The sequence below is a fragment of the Delphinapterus leucas genome, chromosome 6, assembly GCF_059928025.1.
Source record: "Delphinapterus leucas isolate spDelLeu-1000000601 "Yukka" chromosome 6, BTC_Dleu_Yukka2, whole genome shotgun sequence".
Classification (NCBI taxonomy): Eukaryota; Metazoa; Chordata; class Mammalia; order Artiodactyla; family Monodontidae; genus Delphinapterus; species Delphinapterus leucas.
This window is the reverse complement of record NC_143134.1, coordinates 37,262,645-37,288,972: the sequence shown is the minus strand read 5'-3', so window position 1 is coordinate 37,288,972 and position 26,328 is coordinate 37,262,645. Positions and strand designations below refer to the sequence as shown.

The 26,328-nt window shown below is 37.4% G+C and overlaps 1 protein-coding gene across 8 annotated transcripts in view; it reads right to left on the bottom strand.

Annotated features, from left to right (window-relative positions):
- The window catches only part of CDC14B (cell division cycle 14B), a 97,208-nt gene that overhangs the window by 17,467 nt on the left and 53,413 nt on the right, over window positions 1–26,328 (bottom strand). For 7 of the 8 annotated variants that reach the window (XM_089913008.1, XM_022558916.3, XM_022558919.2 and 4 more), the window contains exons 5-9: window positions 12,761–12,837; window positions 7,024–7,090; window positions 4,362–4,424; window positions 2,193–2,280; window positions 1,677–1,907 (exon numbers count right to left, since the gene is read on the bottom strand). In XM_089913008.1, coding sequence (XP_089769134.1) covers window positions 1,677–1,907; window positions 2,193–2,280; window positions 4,362–4,424; window positions 7,024–7,090; window positions 12,761–12,837 — 526 coding nt within the window. The remainder of the gene's footprint in view (window positions 1–1,676; window positions 1,908–2,192; window positions 2,281–4,361; window positions 4,425–7,023; window positions 7,091–12,760; window positions 12,838–26,328) is intronic. The other variant, XM_089913010.1, reaches the window with a different exon arrangement.

Here is a 26,328-nt window from a genome sequence, read left to right as displayed (position 1 = left end):
GGCATGCTACTGAAACATTATGTAAAAATGTGGAAGTGACTTTGGCATCGGAATTCTAAAGGCTGGGAGAGTTTTAAGGCACATGTTAGAAAAAACCTAGATAAATACACCATTGTAAAGCAATTATACTCCAATAAATATGTTAAATAAAAAAAAAAGAGAGAGAAAAAACCTAGATTGCCTTGAAGGGGCTGTTAGTAGGAGGAATACAGACGTTAATGGTGATTCCAGTGGAATCACATGGAAACTGGAAGAAAGGCAATCCTTGTTAGAAAGTGGCAAAAAAACCCTGGCTGAATTGTGTTCTAGTGCTTTGTGGAAGGTAGAACTTCTGTGTGACAACCTTGGATAATTAGCAAAGGAGATTTAAATTCATAAGCAAAGTGTTAAAGGTGCAGCCTGGTTTCTCCTGACTGATGTGAGACGAGAGAGATGAATTGAAGAAGTAATTGTTAAGCAAAAAGGAACGAGAAACTAAACATTTAGGAAATTCTAGGCCTATTCATTTTGAAAAAAGTGAGAAACTGTGTTCTGGATACCAAGGGTATGATTGAAAAATCAGCTCCATAAAGATATTACCCATGGATTTAATCAGCCATCTCGGCACAAGCTAAAAATACTGATGGGATTACACTGGAAGACTGCCAGTTTGGACTAAAGGGGACAGAAACAGGATGAAATAAAAGAAGGCTTTTACGTTTCAGGGATCCTATAGGACTGGACAACAGAGGTAACTGGTTGCAAGCATGGCTCATCCTTCAAAAGAAGGTTAGTATGACCCTGAGGGTGATGCAGAGATCAGCTTCCACTGCAGGGGGCACAGGTTCAATCCCTGATCAGGGATGTTTGCATGCCATGTGGTGAACAACAACAACAAAAGACAGTTGTTTTAATGTCTTTGTCTAGTAAGTCTACCATCTGGTCTTTCTTTGGGACAGTTTCTGTTGATTCATTTTTTTCCTTTGAATGAGCTATCCTTTCCTGTTTCTTTGTATTCCTTGAGATTTTTTGGTGAAAACTGGACATTTGAATCTTATAATGTGTGAACTCTCAAGATTAGATTTCTGATATTCCCCAGGTTTGCTGTTTAGTTTTTCTTCTCCCCAGTGTTGGATTTTTCTTAACAAAAATGTATCCCTTGCCTTCTTAGTTAACTAACAAAAGGAGAAAAGTTAAATAAATCCTAGTATATTCATACAATGTGTTATTACACATTCATTCAATAAATATTTATTAAGTGCCAAGCATTGTTCTAGCTGCTGAAAGCCTAGCAACTTGTTAGAATATAAAGTCCAAAAGATAAGCTCTTGGAGTCTGCTCTGCTCACTGACATATGCCAGAACCTACCAAAGTAGGCACTGAATAGATATTTGGTGAATAAGTGAATGTGATAAGCCTTTGTAGTATCACCCATGAATACAACTTAATTTACTATACTTTCCATATGAAATTAGGGTTTTAAAAGCATTCTTTATATGTACAGCCTTTTTATGCCAGTCATACCTCCATAAAGTGGTTTTAAGAAAAAAAAGGAAATCACAAAAGGAAAAAAAAGCACTCTATAAAAAACAAAGGCATCTTCATGTGTCCTTGCATATAATCTAAACGAGTATGGTATGTTTCTACACACATATACATTCACGTCCACCATTTCTTAACCAACACTAGAAACATACCTTTACAGTGTACTGCAATGGCACCCTCTGCATTTTCACAAACATCCAGAAATTCTTTAACAATGGCATCAGTAGGCGTGCTGCCATCCGCAAAGAAAAGATCATAGTGATCGAAACCAGCGTTCGTAAAGCGTTTGGCATCATACATCCTTTTATTCAGACGAATAATGGTGGTAACGTTGTGATTCTTAAAATACGGAATATAAGCCTCAGGAGAATGTTGGTGGTAACCTACATAAAGAAATTCACCAGATGCTGTAAAATGCAGAAAGAAAACAATGGATAACAATTTCACTTGTAACTGGGTGGAAACAGTATCTGGACTGGGGATTGAATACCAGTTTGATTATAACTGTGAAAAAAATAAATTTAAAAAGTTAAAATCCAGGCAGAATGATGTGCTAAAATGTCCAAGTACACTTAATTAAGACAGTCGAGCTTTGGCCTCTTTTAAAAGAAAATACTGGATGGATACTTTTAATAACAAAACTATACTGGTCCCAAGTATTCGCATACCACTTTCAAGTCTGGTTCTTGAATGAGGTCCACAGAAGGCAAGAAATCGGTCTGGTATTATCCAATTTAAATCTCCATTTTCTGCTTTCTGCAAAGGGAAGACCAAAACAAGATCAATGTATGTGTATGTATACGTGTACCTAAGAACAGGTAAGAAATAAATCAAGAGTTGCCTTAAGATCTATAGGCCAGGCAAGTAACCCAAAACTGATTTATTTGACTTAATTATCAGCCAAGGGAATTGATGAGTTCATTCCATGCTAAAAGATGTAAGCAGGAATGAGGACAAGTATTGCCACATGTTCTGATTTTGAAGTAAAACCAGAAGTTTGGAGTTTTTAATGAGAAATGTGTGATAGATTTCATTGAATCACAGGCATCACAGATTGTAAGATACATCCTGAATTCAGAGAATTCCTATTCAAAACAGGACAAAATGGGCATCGCGGAATCAATGAAAAACACTAATTCAAAATTTCTAAAAATACTTATAGAGACTAAACAAAGCTACCATGGTGGTCTGTAGCTACCCTGTGTCTCAATGCAGTTTCACTGAAAGTAAAAGACATTTGTGGGTGACCCTGCTACTCTCCCGCAATGCTGCAGTTTCCGCATTAGCGAGCGGGAAGCTAATTAGCACCTATATTACTCCTTAGTAAAAAAACACATAAAGGCATCACTGTGCTACACTGAGGGAATACCAACTGGTGTTTTTATTAGTTTTGCTTATCTAAAAAGAGAAAGTATATTTTATTTTAAATGTTTAATTTTATAAGGAGAAGCACAAAAAATGGTGTTAATAATTCAATTATATTCAGTAGTTAAGATGGTAAATAAATATTGATGTGTATTGTACTTTACAAATGTATTGCTATTACAGAGAAGTAAAGGCAGGGTTGGCCTAATGAATCACACAATATGCTTTTATATGTTTGGTACATCACAGTAATGACTAGTAGTAACTATTAACCCAATTTATCAATAAAATAGTTCAGTTATACTTAGGAGTTTAAAATAATAGTTATTTTAAAAATTGATTGTGAAAGAACAGTTATCTGAGGATTCAAGATAATGCTGAATAAAGTGCTGTCTGTGGAATCATTCCAGTATTAGTGAGACTGTCTGCTCAAGATAACTATAGCAGGATAAAAAAAACCAAGACTCCACAAGTATTCTTGGCTGGAAAAGACCTTTAGCATAACATCTTACTCATTATCTACTTGGAAGGTAGAATGGTAGAATCAAATTACACATTAAAAAAAATACACATTAAAAAACATAGAGGACACCTGCGGTTTTGCCTGCTTGGACTCTCTCCTCTCTGTGCCCCCCCACCCCACCTTTCTTGGTCTGTATGATTTGATAGGGCTGACCCGATTCCACTGCTGTGATGGCCAAAGTATTCTATACCTACTCATCCCCCACACTCACCAAAAACACAGCCTAGTTCAGGGCTAGAGACATGATCTAAGCCAGGCCAAGGAAAGGAGTTCGAGAGTCTTCTGCTGGAGCTATGAATTTTCTTTTCCAATGAGTTGGGTAAATCAAACGGGTAAGTCAAAGCTGTTGGTAGCCATCTTTATCCCAACTGGGGAGAGCTGACCTTGGAACAAAGCTAGCTTCAGCCCAATTTCTGGTAAGTGCTTGAGTACCTGAATCTGGTCATGAGTGAAGTTACACTAGCTCCTGGACTTTTTATTTACATAAATCAATAAATTTTCCCCACTTTATTTAAGCCATTTGTGTTTACTTTTTGTAATTTGCATCCAAAAGTGTCTTGACTTCACAGAAACAATAGGTTCTGACAAAAACAAATATTTTCCAGAGTTAATCAGATGTATAATGGCTATTCATTTCATCAGCTCCTATGCTAAGGGTTTAACAAACATTATCTCATTTAATCACTGTATGAAAGTCATCAATAATAAAAAAAATTTAAACTAAAAATTAAAGAAAAATGCCAGAGCACACTCATTCACTCTGGAAAGATGTATCAAATGCAAAAATCAATATGAACTAGGACTGCAGAAATAGGAATAAGAGAAAAAAAGACGAGTTTTTTTCACTCTACACACATCTAAATTGTTTGATTTTTCAAAAAATAAGAATACTACTTCTGGAAGTAAAACATGCATAAAAGAGTTAAAAACAATATCCTTGAAAACTTACTTCATAGTATTCATATTCATCGAGGTTAAATGAGTTGAAATTAAGGAAGCCATACTGCATTGCCTAAAATCCAAAGGAAAGCTTTTAATAACAAAGATGCAAATAAGGAAACAGTTTCCAATCCAATTTCTTAATAATAAGTATCAGGAGGCACCCCAGAAAAACATTCTTACATTTAGATTATGTTCCATTGAGTAGTTTTCAAAGGAGGTGGGCTATGTCTTTTAAATGCTTCCATTATCAGGAAAATTAGTTATAACAATATTTATTTTAATGAAATTTTATTTTTTATTTTCCTTCATCAGTCATCCTATCCATGCAACATCTAAATAATCAAGCCTTCAAAGTAATCCTACTAGTTTATTAGATCAACATCATTCAGGCTTCAAATATAATGCATAACCCAATGGTTGCTAAATAAATAATATAAAGGAAAGAAACCATGTTTATATGGTTTATATCAAACAAATCCCACACATTTCATAAACATCTTCACTTTCAAATTCTGAACAGTCTTGAATTAAAAGATTAATGTTCCCTATACTAAAGACAGCCCAGAGATCAACACTAAAATGCAAAATTTTGAGGGAAAAAACCCTTGTTTCAATAAGGAAAAATATATGAATTTTCTCTTCTACTCTGTAGCCTCACTCTGAGTTGCAATGGGCAGAGCATCATGCTAAGCAAAATAAGCACAATATCTATTTTCTGAGACAAGGACAAGCTGGCAGCCTCTGACAACCGTTCTCCCAGCTTACTGAGCCAGACAGTATGTAAGCAACAATTCTTGATCAAGAAGGTATTCTTGGTTCAAAAGGGGTGATTCTGCAAACGCAGTGTGCAAAATGTAAACTACTGAAATATGAATGAGAAATAAGAAGGCTATAACACCAAACAAAAAAAAAACTCATTTTATAAAATATAGTGGCTTAAGTCCTAACTCCAATACCAAATCCACGATGAATTTTATTTCTTTGAATTTGGAGTACCCAATACATGTCATATTTGGACTAGAATGATACATAATAATACAACAACAGAGTGACACAATAAAATAACAGAATGATACCATAAAATGTATCAGTTTGCAGGGAATTTCTATTATTTGAATTTCATAAGGAGACCCTATTAGAAGTAGCACTTAAAAAAAAGCACTACTAAAATCAAGACATAATTATTGATACATTTATAAAAATTTCAAATACACAATAATATTCAAAATCAGTCACAAACAGAAAATGTTTAAATGTAAAATCAGAAGCTGTTGTCTCTTGAATAAAATTAAATGTAGCATGAAAAAAGCAATCTTTGATCTATAGTTATAGCTAATTAAACTTTGGATATAACATCTGATAAAAACAAAGCCAATGTTATAGTAGACCATCTCCAAGGCTCTCATAAGTGTTTCTTCTTCTTCTTTTCTTTCTTTTTTTTTTAAAGGTGCTGGGAGCAGAGAGAAGGGAGCCCTAGGATCAAGGACAAGTATGCCTGGCTACATCAGCAGTTCCCTGGGGTCCATCTGGCAAGGACTGTAACTGTAACTAGAAGGGGTCATCTATACCTACTGTCTCCCCATCTCCTGATCACCTCCTCTGCCCATGACCTGCCTAAACTGTGGCCTCATGGAGCTGTCTCAGAACCTGCAGCAACTACCTCCATCAGCTCCATACACCACAAAGCTGCTGGACTCGGTCCCAAAGTTAAGGTCCATCCTCATTGCCTTATATAGGAACAAAGATACAATAATGAATCTCTCAAGTTGTATACTAATTAAGTCTCTCAGTTTAACCCCTAAAATTTCTGTCAAAATTCTCAGAAAGCCACCATGTTCCATTATACAAGAAAGTAAACCTGGGTTCCTTGTGCCTCTGAAAATACAAGTCACACAAACTTGAGATGTTTTCGAAGGCTTATTTGATCCAAGGGCTACTGACTGACAATTCTAGTTTCTTGCATGGCCCTGATGTTCAAGAAATATACCTAAGGGAGTGAGTGTTATAACCAGGGTCTGCTGCGTCCCATGACTCCAGGGGACCCTGTTTATTTAGAATGTGGTATGACGGTTGTCCCCTGGAGTCAAAGACAGCAAGTAGCCCTGGTTATAAAACACAGGAGTTATTTTTAAATAGCTCTGACAAAGCAGTAGTGACCTATACTTAGTATTATATAAAACCTAGTAACAAACTAATGGGCTACTCAAATACTTCTGTTGAACTAGAAATTGAATGCTTGAAGATACAAAAACAAAGTATTTGACAGTTACTGTGTTATAGAAATGTCTGTTGTAAACAGAATTGATGGGAATCAGACCCATAAAATACATAAATCAAAGAGAACTTAGAAACCAGTAACCTATTTACTTCTTGTTTTTCTTTGAAATCATAACACATTCAAAACCAATTCTGAATTTAGAGCCTAATTACAAAACTGTTTCTTATTGTTCCCTGTGTTCAAGTGGCTTTTCCCCCAACTCGTGCACAGAAGCACTCAGATTCAGAATAATCTGTTTTCTAGTTTAGTGTCATTCTAATGTTGGCAGGGAAATGGGATACCTCTCACATCATATACATCTTGGAAGATCTTTGGGGAAGAAGGCCTGTCTTCCTTGCACTGTACTTAAGTTCTTCAGCACAACACTGGGTGTATCCTACGAGTCACTTACCTTCTTTACTGCATAAAAACAGTCAAGAAGTGTAATGTAGAAATTGCAACTCCCATAGGCAGCATCTCTGAAATTCCAAAAGTATTGAAATACATAGCTCAGTTAATTTAATTTTCTGCTGTACAAGACAAAGTTGATTAGAATTTAAAATCAAACACATACTCAGGATCAGTCTCAAAAAAACACAAAGGATTCTTGCCTTTTGGTTTTTAAATAAAGGATAAGTCACTGTTATACAGTTCATTGTAATTTCTACCTATTCTAGTAGATACTGTTTTATAGATGTGGATCAATAATGACCACATCTTAAATTTCAAATGATCTGTCTAGACTGTTTTTGGCTTTAATAGTTGAGCTTCAAAAGTTCCTTCTTGAGTTCAACTTCTCAATAGTATGTACTCCTCCCCTCAAAAGGGAAAGGCACTGATCTTTTTCTTCCAACTGGAGAATACTGTGTCAAACTGTTAGCAGGAAAGACTGCTTTTTGATTCTGTATATGCACATTGTGTGCGTATGTGTGTGTGTGTTTATCTCCATCCACGTAGCAAAAAAAATTTGGAAAGCAAGATAATATTTGAAATAATAGGTGCAAGCTAAAAAGCATTTTGCTCCTCTCATTATGCTCTTATACTTTTTAACAATTTAACTGGATAACTTCTTTCTGGTTCTTAAAGGACAACAGTACCAATAAAACCACAGAAACTAAGGAGTGAACTACTGTTAGGAGAATCACTCTACATTGGAGAAGTGCTTAAAATTAAGTTAGACAGCCCCACCCAACACTGCATCAACACCTGTTAGCAATCTTACTACAAATGTCTTATGTCAGTTAAGATTTTGTCCAGAAAAATAAGGTACTCCTCCATTCCCACCTGCTTCTCCTTTTTGGCTAACTTGAGTCATTTCATTACAAAGTGAAAATTTTAAGAATTAGGCAAGATAAAAATGAATTTTATTATGATCATTCTAGGCATGCCAAGCAACTGTGCCTATCAGAATGGTACTCATTTGGTCCCTATGTGGAACCAGGCTGCTACTGGAGCCATAATTAATTGCCTGCCGTGGTTGGGCTTTCACATTGTAATTCACTTACCTGAAAAATTAAGGCATGTTAAAAATGTTTAGTTCTTGTACAAAGTTTAAGAATATAGATTATTATAGCAACATTAACATCAAAGAAAAGGGCATCCTTTTTAGCTAAGACAGTTTCAGACATTACTGTCTGAATTGGTTAGATTTACTTCAGTATATGTTAGGCTTCATGAAGACTGGACGCAAGGCCTTACAACGTGCCATTTTTGTTCTGTAAGCTTTTGAATTTAAATGCTGCTCTTCCAAAAGCTAGGAAAGGTCTCAATGCAACTGAGAAAATTATTTTTACCAATAGCTTACTGGCAATATTCAGGAAGGAGAAAAATAAAATGACCTGCACCATTAGTTCTCAGAATACACTCCCTGGGCAAGAAGCACCAACATGCACCCCACTTGTTAGAAATGCTAATTCTCAAGCTCCAACCCAGACCAGTTCTAGGTGTGGGGCTGGGTCCTCCAGGTTATTGTGATATACGTTCAAGTTTAAGAACCACTGACTTACAGGATCAACACAAATAATGTTTTGTACAAGTAATTGTTTCATGGAATAAGGAATGTTTCTAAGATAAAGAAGCTAAGGTAGGAAAATGAAGTAGTTTAGTCTAAATCAAAATCATCAGTGGAAAGACGATGAACTCTCAAATTGCATCCCAATGTTTTTCACCATGTCTCCTCAGTTAGCTACGATTATTATCTTCTTAACCTATGATAATTCTTTTCCAATCAAGTTAAAGGCATGTTGATTCAGTTTTTGTGACAACTTGATGCATTTATTCAATGCATAACTTTGAATAAACCTACTGTGGGCCAAGCCCTGCTCTAGTCAAGCTTTGATCTGAGCTTGGATAAAGTTCTGCCACATTATCTGAAGAGACAAGAATCTTTCTTTATTCACTCATGTTTATTTCATTAACACCTCCAACTTTAAACACATCCACACCTCCTTCCTCCCACCCAAGCCATCAGACTTCTTCAAAATGGTAAACTAGCACTATGAAGCTGGATATAAGCCTTTGTGAGGGGGAAAACCTTGTCACAGATCATTTAACAAACTTGGAAAAGCAGATGAGAATCAATAAAGGAATACTGCTTAGAAACTGCAAAACAATGTCAAATACTAGTTTAAAAAAATAACAGTTTTCAGAGCAGCTTGCATTCATAACAGCCTAAAACTACAAATAACCCAAGTACCCATCAAAAGGATAATGGACAAACAAACTGTGGTATATTCATAGAATGGAGTGCTACAAAAGCAATAAAAATAAGACAAACTATTGATACTAACACCTGCCATCACATGGATAAATCTCACAGACATTATATATTTAAAACACTAGATCCCAGCTCTCCAAAAATGTATCCTGTATGATTCCATTTATATGACATTAAAAGATAAGAAAAACTTTTAGAAAGGGGGCAGAAGAGAATCTTCATGGGGGCTGACAATTTTCTGTATCTTGAACTGGATGGTAGTTACATGTAAATATGTAGGAGTTTATTGTTCTGTACACATAGGAGTTAGAGTTTTTAATTGTGTCTAAGTTATACATGGTTTTTAAAAGGAAAAAAACATGAATGTTTAACAAATGTCATCTAAGGATCAGGCACCAAGTGTTGCATAAGCAGGATGCTACTTAATCCTGACACCTCATTAGGGTGATCCTACTATCATTCCCACTTATAGACTAAGAGACCAAGGCTCACATTTGTAAAGAACCACGGAGATATTAGTGGCAGAACGGAGAGTCAAACTCCCATCTGTCTGAGGTCAATAGCCAAGCTATTAGCAGCTCTGCAATACTACCTCTCAAGAAAATAAAGAACAGAGCCCTCTCCCCAAAAAAACCCAAAAACACACACACACAAAAAAACAATTAAGAAGCAAGGAGTATTATAGGCAATACCAAAGAACAGAAGTATATGCTCTTCATATAACAATGATCCAAAAGTATTAAGAAAATGTTTAACTATATTTTATACTGTTTTTTCAGGTAGACAGGTAGAGAAATATCTAATATAATTCATTAAGAAATCATATATATATATTTTTTAAAACTCAGTGGTTGAAGTATTATATGTAACTTAAATTACATCTAATTAAATATTGCTATGAGCCTAAAAGGAGTTATTAAAGACAAGTGAACACTATTCTTGCACAATCCCTTGTTAGCAGTTATATTTATTCTATGCTCTTGAATTGGCAAAGATAAAAGACTATAGTGTAATTTCTGTCAAAATATTATCAGGTTTTATTAATCCTGATTTGCCTACTTTCTGCTTTTTTTTTTTTTTTTAAATATTTATTTATTTATTTGGCTGTGCCCGGTCTTAGTTGTAGCACGCGGGATCCTTGTTGCGGCGGGCAGGATCTTTAGTTGTGGCATACAGGATCTTTTAGTTGTGGCATGCAGGATCTAGTTCCCTGACCAGGGATTGAATCTGGGCCCCCTGCATTGGGAGTGTGGAGTCTTCACCACTGCACCACCAGGGAACCACTGGACCACCCGCCTACTCTCAATTAGTAAGTTCTTCAGAACAGTAAAATGTGGTGAAGCACAGATTTTTAAATCTGTCAAAGGCTGATACTTTTGTAAAATACAATAATATTTGTACTATTACATACCCACAATAATGCAATAATCTTATTTTGTAAGTAAAAATGAATTATTAGAAAAATGGAAGGAAAAAAACACATAAATACAAGCTTAAATTCTTCTATTATTTGATTCCACAGACATAAAAATAGTCTATTAAATTGCTAAAAAGTCTGTAAAATCTTACTCGCAATTCCTGTACTTATCACAAGCTAGTAACAAAAAGTTCACAGACTGGCACTAGTTCACAGGCCACACTTGGAGAATCATTAAATGTCTGGCATCTATGACTAAAGAGATTCAAATTTCACAAACCTGAACTGCTTCTAGCTAAGTCCTGTTTTTTAGAGAATTAATGATTTTTGTTCCTGGAACCAGAAGCAACTAACTACATTTTTCAGTGCCAAACTTTAAGAATTTAAACATGAGTATGGCAGTAAACAACATTTATTCTATTTTTGATCCCTGTATTTAAATTAACACAAAACTTCTCTTATATTAACAATGCTTCATGGATCCTTACTTAGATTATGTGAAATGTGTAAGCTTATCCCTGTTTCAGGACCTTGCGTTATAAAATTTAAGAATGGCACTATTATAAAGGATTACTATTATAAAAGAAGAGTTCTGTAGAACAAAATTATCACTACAGCAATGTGCCTATGACTCAGGGACCACAAACACAATCACTTCTTCTGAAGGAAGTATATGGTTGCTGTTATAAGTTGAGAAGAAAAATGGAGCACTCTCCAGTTTAGAAAATAACCTTCATCCCTTCCTACCCACCACAAAGAATACTTAAGATGATCTCTGAGCTAGGAAGAAAGGCAGAGTGATACAGCGTCCAAAGCAATTCTTCTAATTGGCTAAATCACTAATATACATGCAGTCTTTAGTGCAATATATAACTGAACTCTGCAGACTATCCTAAAAAAAATCTCTAATTCATGGAGTAAATCCATGGACAGTCCTACAGCGTTATTTAAGAAGGAGACAGATTCTGCATAAGGTTAGGGACACTCACCCCAAAACTTGTCCACAATTAAGTCAGGTTCATAACCTCCCCTTTAAAGGCAAGCCCACGTCTTCAAAATCAGGCATTTGAGGTATATGCAACAATTCTAAAACTATTAACTAATTTGCAGGCGGAAGAATAATGCAATATTTGAAATTCTCAATACAGTATGCAATGAGTAAAATCATTTCACACACTTATTATACTTAAGCACCATACAAGTATTTAATTACACAGCTAAGTCAAGTGTTCTGATAAACAGGAAGAGCAACTTTTAGAACTTCATTTGATTTTTAAAAAAAGAAAAAAAAACACAAGTTTTTGGGGTTTTTTTTTTCAAAATATCTTCAACACAATCACCTGGTAACTTTGACATAAGGATGAGGATGTCATTAACTTATATAAAGACATTACTTATCTACCACCTCTATGACACAGCCGTTTTGGTTTTTCAAGTAGTGGTGCTATAACAGCAACCTCACCCACTATTTCTGCTGGCTGTGTCCCTAGGAAAAAGGGGTTCGTTTCTGCCCCAGAAGTAACTCCTGATTATTGGGAAAAACTTATTTCTTAACTCCTCAGGACCAAAACTCCGCAGTACTGGAAAACGGTAGTTTTGCATACTATAACTCCAGGATTCTCATCTGATTACAAAGCACAGTTTCCATCAGTGAGAGTGGTTCTGACTTCTCATGTCGGAGCGATTCACCACCACTACCACTAGCACCACCACAGACATCTGGCAATGTCTGGAGACATTTTTGGCTTTCACAATTAATTTTCTGGGGTGAGGGTGTTACTGACATCTAGTGGGCAGAGGCCAGTGATGCTGTCAAACATCCTGCAGTACACAGGACAACCACCCCCCAACAAAACGTCAATAGCATCACTGTTGAGTAACCTAGATCTATGGTGTTATTTGCACCCACCTCAAAATAACTATTTATGAGGTCTTCTTTTTTCAGAAACAACTACACCAAGATATTTCTGGCAAGGGCCTGATTAAATGAATCTACCATAACATTCTTATATTTACCTGAAAGGAATATAGGATGTATCTCCAAACATTAATATTCTATATGCTTCTTCTGGAGTTTTCCCCAAATATATAACCTACATTTGAAGAGAGAAGAAAAAGGCAATTTACTTCTAAATAAAGATATAGTACTGTCACTGAGAAGTAAGCTTTGTACAATCTTTAGCCAATCAACTGAGCCTGATTCTCTAGCCTTCCCAAGGATCCTATGAGTTGCCCACTACCCAGTCAGTGAATTCCCCTTTTGTTTAAATCTGCTGTCACAGCTGGTTTCTGCTGCTTGCAGAGCCCTGACCAACAACTTTTTACAACAGCCTTTTGTGGTAAGAAGTAGAGCATTTCAAGAACAGATTTTCTAAATCAAGATGTTAGACTGAGCACATGCTTTGACCTCATGTCCTTTCTAAAGATACACCGAAATGATAGTAAAGAAGTGTGTGGGAGATGGGGATAGGGGATGGACTGGGACTGGGACTGGGGGGAGGATGAGAGCAACATAGAATCAGGACAAATATTTTTATTAACTCCATCCATTTAGATTTAACAACGTACAATATTGTACGGGTTTCCTATAAAACTTCATTTGTTTACTATTGTCATTTGCTTCTTTTATCTTCAGAACTACGTTATGCTTCCATTTTTATCTGGTAGAATACTTCAAGTGGATTCTTCAGCATTTGAGGTCCACAGTTGGTGGGCCTTTTTGTATTTCCAAAGGATCTTGTTTTCTGCCCTGACACTGGACTATGTATATGGTTTCAGGTCTGCAGTCCTTTTATCTCAACAGTTCATAGATGTTGTTCCACTGTCTTCTCATTTCCAGTATTGCAGAAGTATTTTACTCGTCTCATTCTCTTCTCCCCCTCCTCTTCCTCACAAGCAACCTGTTCTAGAAACTTGGAGCTTGAGAATGTCCACTGGCATCCCTCTAAATAAGTCATCCCCCTAAATAAGTCATCCCCCGCCCCAATTAAGTTTGCCTCGGACTTTCTGACCCTCACTCTATCCGAAGGCACATCTTTTTCCAACTCAGAATCTTCTGGCAGGACATTTTCCACCCATACATGGAGGCAAGGGGTGACAGAGGCCACAAGCATTAGATGTGGCACACATATTATTACTCAAATTCAATTCAATTCTTAAGCTTACTTTGGGAGAAAATATACTTTAAATTTTGACCAGTAAAAATAAATAACTAAAAAATTTAATTACAAACTTTTTATCTCCATTACTTAAATTTATATAAATGAGCTGTTTCTTCAACAAAATTCTGAAGTAATAACCTATGTCTTATGTTTCATTGTAACTCCAGATTCATATTGGGTTGGCCAAAAAGTTCATTCAGCTTTTCCATCCCATCTTACAGAACAACCAAATGAACTTTTTGGCCAACCCAATACCTTTTATATGGACTCAGATTCGATCCTTAATTCATTGAACTTAAATCTACTTATAATAGGAAATTTTAAAATAATTGATAAAAAGTTAATACAAATATATCATTGGATTAAGAAAAATTATAAAAATCAAAGATCCAGCAAGAATCTTTGAAACTTAGAGAAGGATATACCTTAAAACAAGTCAGCTTCCAGAGGGCATTTGACCAATTTTGTTTTAAGACTCATAAATGGAAATGTTTACCCTGTTTCTGAAAATGATTTTATCCCATTTACTCTAATAATACAGAACTATAATTAACTATACAGAATCTTCTAACATTTATCTATAGCAGCATACAAACCCACAAAGAACAATCAATCCCAAGAACAAAGGAATGCCTTCTTACCTAGTATCAAACAAATTTTCAAAGTACAATATTACTGACTCAGAGAAGGTTGTAATTTATCATGAATTAACTAATCAAAATCATCTATAATTGCACTCAACATTATATTTATCTATATATTACTTATTTAGATCTTTTAAGGATCAATCTATCAATTGACTTTCTATTGTCTTACTCTTTATTTGGAAATAGAGCATAACAGTTCCTTTAAGAAAAACTAAAAAGTCTTTTCAATCTAGTGCCCCCCTGCCCCGTTCTCTACATTTACTCCTTCTCTTCTAGTCTCCAACCTGCTTCCTTTCTCTTCTAAGACTTAATGAATAACTTTAGGAAAGCCTTTTCATTTCTCCATTCTATTTTAGGTCTTCCTAGCAGGACTCCTCCAAAAAACTTCCTCTAAAAAACAACAACAAAAACACAAAAGAAAACCAAATAAAAAAATACCTTGAGGCCAATGAGGGTAAGAATAGGATTTGATTCACTGATGTACGTATATACATACATAACTTAAATAAATTAATTAAATGAAATCCAGAAACCTCATTCAGATTTTCCCTAAATTTCTAATACGAAATTCTCTCAAATTATATAAACTTTTTCTTAAGCACCAGGTGAAAGATAATTCCTCCAACTCAAGATTGCAGTTCCTTGGTTTCTTTAATTACTAAAATTGCAATGGTATTATTTCCTTCTAACTTTCAAAACAGAAATAGTCTCTAATACATTAAATAATTGTGGGTTAGTCTTGGAATACAAGTTCAGTTCAAAGAACCCAAGAAAAATGTAACATTTTTTCCTATGGAGAAACAAAACCTATATTCCTAGTGATGAACTTTTTAAAAACATAACCTTTAGACCCAACTGGGGAATGCTTATACATAGAGATTTTAGGTACAATGTAATAAGTTGAAGGAAATTTACAGATTCAGAATAAGTTTTTTACATAATGCTATGGTCCAAAGGTTTCTGTCCCATCCAAAATTCATATGTTGCCTTGCTTTCTTTAGGACTCCTCACTCCAAGAAAATCAGGTTCTTGTTTTGTGAGTGCAGCCCACGTGGCGAGGACCTGAGGCTCCTTGCCAACAACCAGTGCAAACTTGCTGGGCATGTGAATGGGCCATTTGAGCAGTGGACCCTCCAGCCCCAGTCAAGCCTTCAGATGACTGCAGCCCAGCCAGATCCAGAAGCAGACCCCCCCCCAAGTTAGCCAATCTCAAATACCTTCCCCACAGAAACTGTTTCAGAGAACATTAATTGTTGTTTGAAGTCACTAAGTGTTGGTGTAATATAATACAGCAAGTAACACAGTAAAGAGTGAGCAACTGATCATTTCAATTTGTTGAAAGTAGATAAAGTTTTTAAAAATGTGACAAGTGCAGAGATGTAAAAGTAAGGAAGCCCCGTGGCTTAGGAAACATGAGTAGGGAGAACCTGCTGTCTCTCTCCAGGGTAAGGAATCTCTCTGAAGGAGCAAAAGGCAATCTCACAGGAAAAATAAAATACTGGGATAGAAAATACTTAGGAAGTTGGTAGTGCTTTTCAAAGTCATGACACAAACTTTCTTGGTTTTGTTTTCTGTGGGGTTTTTTGTTTGTTTTGTTTTTTTGCTGAACAATATTGTAGCCATTAGGATTCCACTGCCCCCATTTAAAAAATTACCATCTGCCTCACCCAGCCCTGTGAAAACTTCTGATCTTGAATTGCTGATCAATGTTTCAAAACCTAAGAGAGCCTCAAGTAGCAATGGATAACTTAGTGGGCTGAAACAAAAAGATCACAACTTGATCATGTATAGTTTTAATCTTGACAATTCAGGTCTCAAAACAATAAAGCCCAGTTATTTAGACATGTACTTCTCATTTCTATTCTCCCACAGAACATTTTGAAGTTTAATCTATGTACTTAGAGAAGCCTCTGGTAGAGTTTAAAAAACCAAAACATTGAGGGGGACCTTCAAGATGTTGGACGAGTAAGACATGGAGATCACCTTCCTCTCCACAAATACATCAAAAATACATCTACATATGAAACAACTCCTACAGAACACCTACTGAACACTGACAGAAGACCTCAGACTTCCCAAAAGGCAAGACACTCCCCACATACCTGGGTAGGGCAAAAGAAAAAACAGAGACAAAAGAATAGGGACAGGACCTGCACCTCTGGGAGGGAGCTGTGAAGGAGGAAAAGTTTCCACACACTAGGAAGCCACTTCACTGGTGGAGACGGGGGTGGGCTGGGGGGAAGCTTCGGAGCCTAGAAGGACAGACAGCATAGCAACAGGGATGCAGAGGGCAAAGCGGAGAGATACCCACACAGAGGATTGGTGCCGACCAGCACTCACCAGCCTGAAGCACGTCTGCTCACCCGCCGGGGCGGGTGGAGGCTGGGAGCTGAGGCTCGGGCTTCAGAGGTCACACCCCAGGGAGAGGACTGGGGTTGGCTGCGTGAACACAGCCTGAAGGGGGCTAGTGCGCCACAGCTATCTGGAAGGGAGTCCAGAAGAAAGTCTGGAACTGACTAAGAGGCAAGAGACCATTGCTTCAGGGTGCGCAAGGAGAGGGGATTCCTTCCCTGTCTGCCCACAGTAGGCAGGGCACCGCCTAAACGAGCTCCAGAGATGGGCACAAGCCGCAAATATCAGCTCGGACCCCAGAGACGGGCAAGAAATGCTAACGCTGCTGCTGCAGCCACCAAGAATCCTGTGTGCAAGCGTGGGTCACTATCCACATGCCCCCCCACCCCACCCCGACCCAGAGCCTGTGCAGCCCGCCACTGCCAGGGTCCTGTGATCCAGGGACAACTTCCCCAGGAGAACACACGGCACGCCTCAGGCTGTTGCAACATCACTCTGGCCTCTGCCGCCACAGGCTCGCCCCGCATTCCAATTATAACTACCGTACCCCTCCCTCCCTCCCCCGGCCTGAGTGAGCCAGAGATCCCTAATCAGCCACTGCTTTAATCTGGGCGGGAACAGGTGCCTGAGGGCAGCCTACACGCAGAGGCGGGGCCAAAACCAAAGCTGAGCCCCGGGAGCTGTGCGAACAGAGAAGAGGAAGGGAAATTTCTCCATGCAGCCTCAGGAACAGCGGATTAAATCCCCACAATCAACTTGAGGTACCCTGCATCTGTGGAATACCTGAACAGACAACGAATCATCCCAAAATTGAGGCGGTGGACTTTGGGTGCAACTGTAGACTTGGGGTATGCTGTCTGCAACTGACTTGTTTCTGATTTTTACGTATATATTAGTACAGATTTTAGCGCTTCTTATCATTGGTGGATTTGCTTATTGGTGTGGATGCTCTCTTTTTTTTTAAATTACTTTTACATTTTTATTTTTGTAATTTTTATTATTTTCATAATTTTATTTATTTTTTAATTATTTTTTTCTTTCCTTTTTTCTCCCTTTTCTTCTGAGACGTATGGCTGACAAGGTCTTGGTGCTCTGGCCTATGTGTCAGGCCTAAGCCTCTGAGGTGAGAGAGCCAAATTCAGGATACTGGACCACCAGAGACTTCCTGGCCCCACATAATATCAATCAGCGAGAGCTCTCCCAGACAACTCTGTCTCAACGCTAAGACCCAGCTCCATCCAATGGCCAGCAAGCTCCAGTGTCGGATGCCCCATGCCAAATAACTAGCAAAACAGGAACACAACCCCATCCATTAGCAGGGAGGCTGCCTAAAATCATACTAAGTACACAGATACCCCAAAACACACCACTGGACACAGCCCTGCCCACCAGAAAGACAAGATCCAGCCCCACCCACCAGAATACGGACACCAGTCTCCTCCACCAGGAAGTCTACACAACCCATTGAACCAACCTCACCCACTGGGGGCAGACACCAAAAACAACAGGAACTACGAACCTGCAGCCTGCAAAAAGGAGACCCCAAACACAGTATGTTAAGCAAATTGAGAACACAGAGAAATATGCAGCAGATGAAGGAGCAACATAAAAACCCACCAGACCAAACAAATGAAAAGGAAATAGGCAGTCTACCTGAAAAAGAATTCAAAGTAATGATAGTAAAGATGATCCAAAATCTTGGAAATACAATGGAGAAAATACAAGAAACGTTTAACAAGGACCTAGAAGAAGTAAAGAGCAAACAAACAATGATGAACAACACAATAAATGAAATAAAAATTCTCTAGAAGGAATCAATAGCAGAATAGCTAAGGCAGAAGAACGGATAAGTGACCTGGAAGATAAAATAGTGAAAATAACTACCGCAGAGCAGAAAAAAGAATGAAAAGAATTGAGGACAGTCTCACAGACCTCTGGGACAACATTAAATGCACCAACATTCGAATTATAGGGGTCCCAGAAGAAGAGAAAAAGAAAGGGTCTGAGAAAATATTTGAAGAGATTATAGTTGAAAACTTCCCTGACATGGGAAAGGAAATAGTCAATCAAGTCCAGGAGGCACGGAGAGTCCCGTACAGGATAAATCCAAGGAGAAACACGCCAAGACACATATTAATCAAACCATCAAAAATTAAATACAAAGAAAAATATTAAAAGCAGCAAGGGAAAAGCAACAAATAACATACAAGGGAATCCCCATAAGGTTAACAGCTGATCTTTCAGCAGAAACTCTGCAAGCCAGAGGGAAGTGGCAGGACATATTTAAAGTGATGAAAGGGAAAAACCTATAACCAAGGTTACTCTACCCAGCAAGGATTTCATTCAGATTCGAAGGAGAAATTAAAACCTTTACAGACAAGCAAAAGCTAAGAGAATTCAGCACCCCCAAACCAGCTTTACAACAAATGCTAAAGGAACTTCTCTAGGCAGGAAACACAAGAGAAGGAAAAGACCTACAATAACAAACCCAAAACAATTAAGAAAATGGTAATAGGAACATACATATCGAAAATTACCTTAAATGTAAATGGATTAAATGCTCCAACCAAAAGACATAGACTGGCTGAATGGATACAAAGACAAGACCCGTATATATGCTGTCTACAGGAGACCCACTTCAGACCTAGGGATACATACATACTGAAAGAGAGGGGATGGAAAAAGATACTCCATGCAAATGGAAATCAAAAGAAAGCTGGAGTAGCAATTCTCTTAGCACACAAAACAGACTTTAAAATAAAGACTATTACAAGAGACAAAGAAGGACACTACGTAATGATCAAGGGATCAATCCAAGAAGACATAACAATTGTAAATATTTATGCACCCAACATAGGAGCACCTCAATACATAAGGCAAATACTAAGAGCCATAAACAAGGAAATTGACAGTAACACATTCATAGTAGGGGACTTTAACACCCCACTTTCACCAATGGACAGATCATCCAAAATGAAAATAAATAAGGAAACACAAGCTTTAAATGATACATTAGACAAGATGGACTTAAGTGATATTTATAGGACACTCCATCCAAAAACAACAGAATACACTTTCTTCTCAAGTGCTCATGGAACATTCTCCAGGATAGATCATATCTTGGGTCACAAATCAAGCTTTGGTAAATTTAAGAAAACTGAAATTGTATCAAGTATCTTTTCCAACCACAACACTATGAGACTAGATATCAAGTACAGGAAAAACACTGTAAAAAATACAAACATATGGAGGCTAGACAATACGCTACTAAATAACCAAGAGATCACTGAAGAAATCAAAGAGGAAATCCAAAAATACCTAGAAACAAATGACAATGAAAACACAATGACCCAAAACCTATGGGATGCAGTAAAAGCAGTTCTAAGAGGGAAGTTTATAGCAATACAATCCTACCACAAAAAAACAAGAAAAATCTCAAATAAACAACCTAATCTTACAGGTAAAGCAACTAGAGAAAGAAGAACAAAAAAAACCCCCAAATTTAGCAGAAGGAAAGAAATCATAAAAATCAGATCAGAAATAAATGAAAAAGAAATGAAGGAAACAATAGCAAAGATCAATAAAACTAAAAGCTGGTTCTTTGAGAAGGTAAACAAAATTGATTAGCCAGTAGCCAGACTCATCAAGAAAAAAGGCAGAAGACTCAAATCAACAGAATTGGAAGTGAAAAGGGAGAAGTAACAACTGACACTGCAGAAATACAAAGGATCATGAGAGACTCCTACAAGCAACCATATGCCAATAAAATGGACAAATTCTTAGAAAAGCACAACCTTTAGAAAAGCACAACCTTGTGAGACTGAACCAGGAAGAAATAGAAAATATAAACAGACAAATCACAAGCACTAAAATTGAAACTGTGTTTAAAAATTTTCCAACAAACAAAGCCCAGGACCAGATGGCTTCACAGGTGAATTCTATCAAACATTCAGAGAAGAGCTAACACCTATCCTTCTCAAACACTTCCAAAATATAGCAGAGGGAGGATACTCCCAAACTCATTCTACAAGGCCACCATCACCCTGATACCAAAACCAGACAAAGATGTCACAAAAAAAGAAAACTACAGGCCAATATCACTGATGAACACAGATACAAAAATCCTCAACAAAACACTAGCAAACAGAATCCAACAGCACATTAGAAGGATCATACACCATGATCAAGGGGGTTTATCCCAGGAATGCAAGGATTCTTCAATATATGCAAATCAATCAATGTGATACACCATATTAACATGCTGAAGAATAAAAACCATACGATAATCTCTATAGATGCAGAAAAAGCTTTTGACAAAATTCAACACCCATTTATGATAAAAACCCTCCAGAAAGTAGACACAGAGGGAACTTACCTCAACATAATAAAGGCCATATATGACAAACCCACTGCCAACATTGTTCTCAATGGTGAAAAACTGAAACCATTACCCCTAATATCAGGAACGAGACACAGATGCCCACTCTCACCACTATTCTGGAAGTTTTAGCCACAGCAATCAGAGAAGCAAAAGAAATAAAAGGAATCCAAATCGGAAAAGAAGAAGTAAAACTGTCACTGTTTGCAGACGACATGATACTATACATAGAGAATCCAAAAGATGCTACCAGAAAACTACTAGAGCTATTCAATGAATTTGGTAAAGTAGCAGGATACAAAATCAATGCACAGAAATCTCTTGCGTTCCTATATATTAATGATGAAAAATCTGAAAGAGAAATTAAGGAAACACTTCCATTTACCACTGAAAGAAAAATAATAAAATATCTAGGAATAAACCTACCTAAGGAGACAAAAGACCTGTATGCAGAAAACTGTAAGACACTATGAAAGACATTTAATATGATTGAAACAGATGGAGAGATATACCATGTTCTTGGATTGGAAGAATCAATATTGTGAAAATGACTGTACTTCCCAAAGCAAACTACAGATTCAGTGCAATCCCTGTCAAACTACCAATGGCATTTTTCACAGAACTAGAACAAAAAATTTCACAATTTGCATGGAAACACAAAAGACCCCGAATAGCCAAAGCAATCTTGAGAAAGAAAAACGGAGCTGGAGGAATCAGGTTCCCTGACTTCAGACTATACTACAAAGCTACAGTAATCAAGACAGTATGGTACTGGCACAAAACCAGAAATATAGATTAATGGAACAGGAAAGAAAGCCCAGAGATAAACCCACGCACATATGGTCATCTTATCTTCGATAAAGGAGGCAAGACTATACAATGGAGAAAAGAGAGCCTCTTCAATAAGTGGTGCTGGGAAAACTGGACAGCTACATGTAAAAGAATGAAATTAGAACACTTCCTAACACAATAGACAAAAATAAACTCAAAATGGATTAAAGGCCTAAATGTAATAAGGCCAAACACTATAAGACTCTTAGAGGAAAACACAGGCAGAACACTCTATCACATAAATCACAGCAAGATATTTTTTGACCCACCTCCTAGAGAAATGGAAATAAAAACAAAAATAAACAAATGGGACCTAATGAAACTTAAAACCTTTGCATAGCTAAGGAAACCATAAGACAAAAAGATGGCCCTCAGAATGGGAGAAAGTATTTGCAAACAAAGCAACTGGCAAAGGATTAATCTCCAAAATATATAAACTGCTCATGCAGCTCAATATCAAAAAACCAAACAACCCAATTAAAAAGTGGCCAGAAGACCTAAATAGACATTTCTCCAAAGAAGACGTATGGATGGCCAAGAGGCACATCTATTAAGATGCTCAACATGACTAATCATTAGAGAAATGCAAATTAAAACTACAGTGCGGTATCACCTCACATGGCTCAGAATGGCCATCATCAAAAAATCTACAAACAATAAATGCTGGAGAGGGTGTGGAGAAAAGGGAACCCTCTTGCACTGTTGGTGGGAATGTAAATTGATGCAGCCACTATGGAGAACAGTATGGAGGTTCCTTAAAATACTAAAAACAGAACTACCATACAACCCAGCAATCCCACTACTGGGCATAAACCCTGAGAAAACCATAATTCAGATAGAGTCATGTACCACAATGCTCACTGCAGCTCTATTTAAAATAGCCAGGACATGGAAGCAACCTAAGTGTCATCGACAGATGAATGGCTGAAGAAGATGTGGCACATATATACAATGGAATATTACTCAGACATAAAAGGAACAAAATTGAATTATTTGTAGTGAGGTGGATGGACGTAGAGTGTGTCACACAGAGTGAAGTAAGTCAGAAAGAGAAAAATAAATACCATATGCTAACACATATATATGGAATATTAAAAAAAAAAAAGTTCTGATCAACCTAGGGGCAGGACAGGAATAAAGACGCAGATATGGAGAATGGACTTGAGGACATGCGGAGGGGGAAGGGTAAGCTGGGACGAAGTGAGGGAGTGGCATTGACATACATACACTACCAAATGTAAAATAGATAGCTAGTGGGAAGAAGCTGCATGGCACAGGGAAATCAGCTCAGTGCCTTGTTACCACCTAGAGAGGTGGCATGGGGCGGGTGGGAGGGAGGAGATATGGGGATATATGTATACATATAGCTGATTCACTTTGTTATACAGCAGAAAGTAACACAACATTGCAAAGCAATTATACTCCAGTAAAAATGTTTTTAAAAAATTACACAAGTCATCATATCTCAGAGTTAAGTATAACAAAGGATATTTAAATTCCAACCCAATAAACCAGTAAACTAGTTTTCTGACAGAATTTTCAGTATTTTTATTTTTTAACATCTTTATTGGAGTATAATTGCTTTACAATGGTGTGTTAGTTTCTGCTTTATAACAAAGTGAATCAGTTATACATACACATATGTTCCCATATCTCTTCCCTCTTGCATCTCCCTCCCTCACACCCCCCCATCCCACCCCTCTAGGTGGTCACAAAGCACCGAGCTGATCTCCCTGTGCTATGCGGCTGCTTCCCACTAGCTACCCATTTTACGTTTGGTAGTGTATATATGTCCATGTCACTCTCTCACTTCAGTAAACTATTTTCAATTATTCTTCATGGAGAAATGTCACAACGTTTCCCATATTTAATTATTTTCACATCAGCCAGATGACACAGTCATCCCAATGCCAAGAACTTGATTGATCTTTTTTAAAAAAAAATCACTCTATCCAGATTAACATAGAATTTTCATGAATCTATGCAAGTTGGAAACAGGCTTAAAGATTCAACTGCTGAATAAAAAAGGTGAACAGGGAAAAGATTATATATAATAAGCAATTTTATGTGATAAAGTAAGTAAATAAGATAAAATCACTCTCACAGCTCCTGCACAAATACCAGTAAGAAAAAAAAAAGCATAAATCTCTCTAAAAGATTCAGATGGCCTTATATTTCAATAGTTTTAACTTCTCAAATTACTTTTATTTGTATGTATAGTATGCTGGTATAATGATGCTCAATTTCGATAAAAGGAAACTGGAACTCTAGAGTAGCAAACACATCTTTACCAAGGCCAGACTAATAAATGTGAGGGAATTGGCCTTGGGTATAAGCACACATGGATATATTCTATGTGAGTGGCAGGGACTTTTCTAAGACAAAGCAAAAATCTTGAATATTTAAAATAAAGGCACCTCATTTGTAAACATTGGCAAAAACAAACTACTAATTATAAATACTCTGTGTTACATAAAACTGGCAGGCTACTACTTTCTAACCTCTGGTGTTAACTGCTCACCCAAGATCACACTGCTTGTTATTGATGGAAGAGGGCCTACTGCTCAAGCCTTATTTAAAGATAAGAAACCACACTGTGTAAAAGAAGTACTGAAACAAGAATAGGATCCAAAATTACACAGAACTTAACAGATCTGCAATGAAAGATCATAAATGGTCAGAGGGGCCATTTCTCTTTACTCTTTCCCAAGACTTGTTAGCCCCTAGCAAGTCTCACAGGCAGCTGAAATATCAGATAGGCTCAGTAAGGTGAAAAGGGAAGTAAAGTTCTGATGAATGATGGTGACGACAGCCAGCTGCCTCCACCACAGGGCCTTTTCCTACGGCAGGGGGCCATGCTGGCCCCTTTCTGTGGCTCTGGTGCACCTCACACTGCCTGGTGTCTGGATGCTATTTACCTCTGCCTGGTTGCTGTTTGCTCTGCCTTTCACAGGTACCCAGGAAGGGTGTTTGCCCAGGGATGGGTGTTTACAAAGACTTTGGCCATCCCACCGGGTTCTGTCTTCCAGTCTCTGTTGCCCTGTCTAGACTGCTATTTGCTGAACTGGATTCCCACCCACTGCTTCCAGATCCTCTCCCCTCAGCATTCCTTGTCTTAAGTTCTTGTCTAATGCCTTCACCCTGTAGCTACCTTAACCCAGCATTGAGTACTCTGAGTCCAAAATAATTAAATCATTAAGAAAAATGGACAACAGGTTCAAAAGATCATCATTAAGTAACAAACTAAGCCCCTGAGCTCTTATTACAACTGTTGAAGCAATCTCAAATTCAATGCAATTTAGGATTCTACTCAGATTGCTGAGTTAATATATTCCTAGAATTTAATTAGTATCACAGTTTTTAGTATAAGTGTTTACAAGGTAAACCATTCTGAAGGCTATAAAAATTGCTTAAAATAAAAATATAATACAGCGATACATTTTAAACAGGGAATCTATATGTTACCACAATTAGCTCTACCAAAGTAATCTATTGAACATTATAGGAGGGCAAATTTGCAAATTATGTACCAACAGTTTGCTTGTGTCATTTATTTTACACTCAGGATGCTTTAACCACAGAAAACTGTTAGAAACAATGGTTAATTTCCCAGGCAAGCCCTCAAAAGTACATTTAACCTATAGAAGAACTAAGTACTATGTATCTATAGGAAAATATAAATGCTGGGGCAGTAAGATGTAACCAAAGTTGATAATCAGTAAGATACAACGGTAACTTTCCTGTTTTTTAATATAAAAAGCAGATTTAAGGTGTAATAATGGTAGACAGAACCAAAAAAAGAGAAAGAGAATGACGTTTAGTAAACGCTTAATTTGTGCCAGATAGTCTACCAAGCTGAAATTAAAAGCTAGCTCAATCTGAACCTAAATCCCTAAACTTCATCCCTTATACAATGGCCTCTTCCAAATAACTGTTCGCAACTAGGTATTAATGTTTGCACCTACTGGCGCAGTGGTTAAGAATCCACCTGCCAATGCAGGGGACACGGGTTCAATCCCTGGTCCGGGAAGATGCCACATGCCGCGGAGCAACTAAGCCTGTGCACCACAACTACTGAGCCTCTGCTCTGGAGCCTGTGAGCCACAACTACTGAAGCCTGCGTGCCTAGAGCCCGTGCTCTGCAAGAGAAGCCACTACAATGAGAAGCCCGCTCACAGCAACGAAGAGTAGCCCCCACTCGCCGCAACTAGAGGA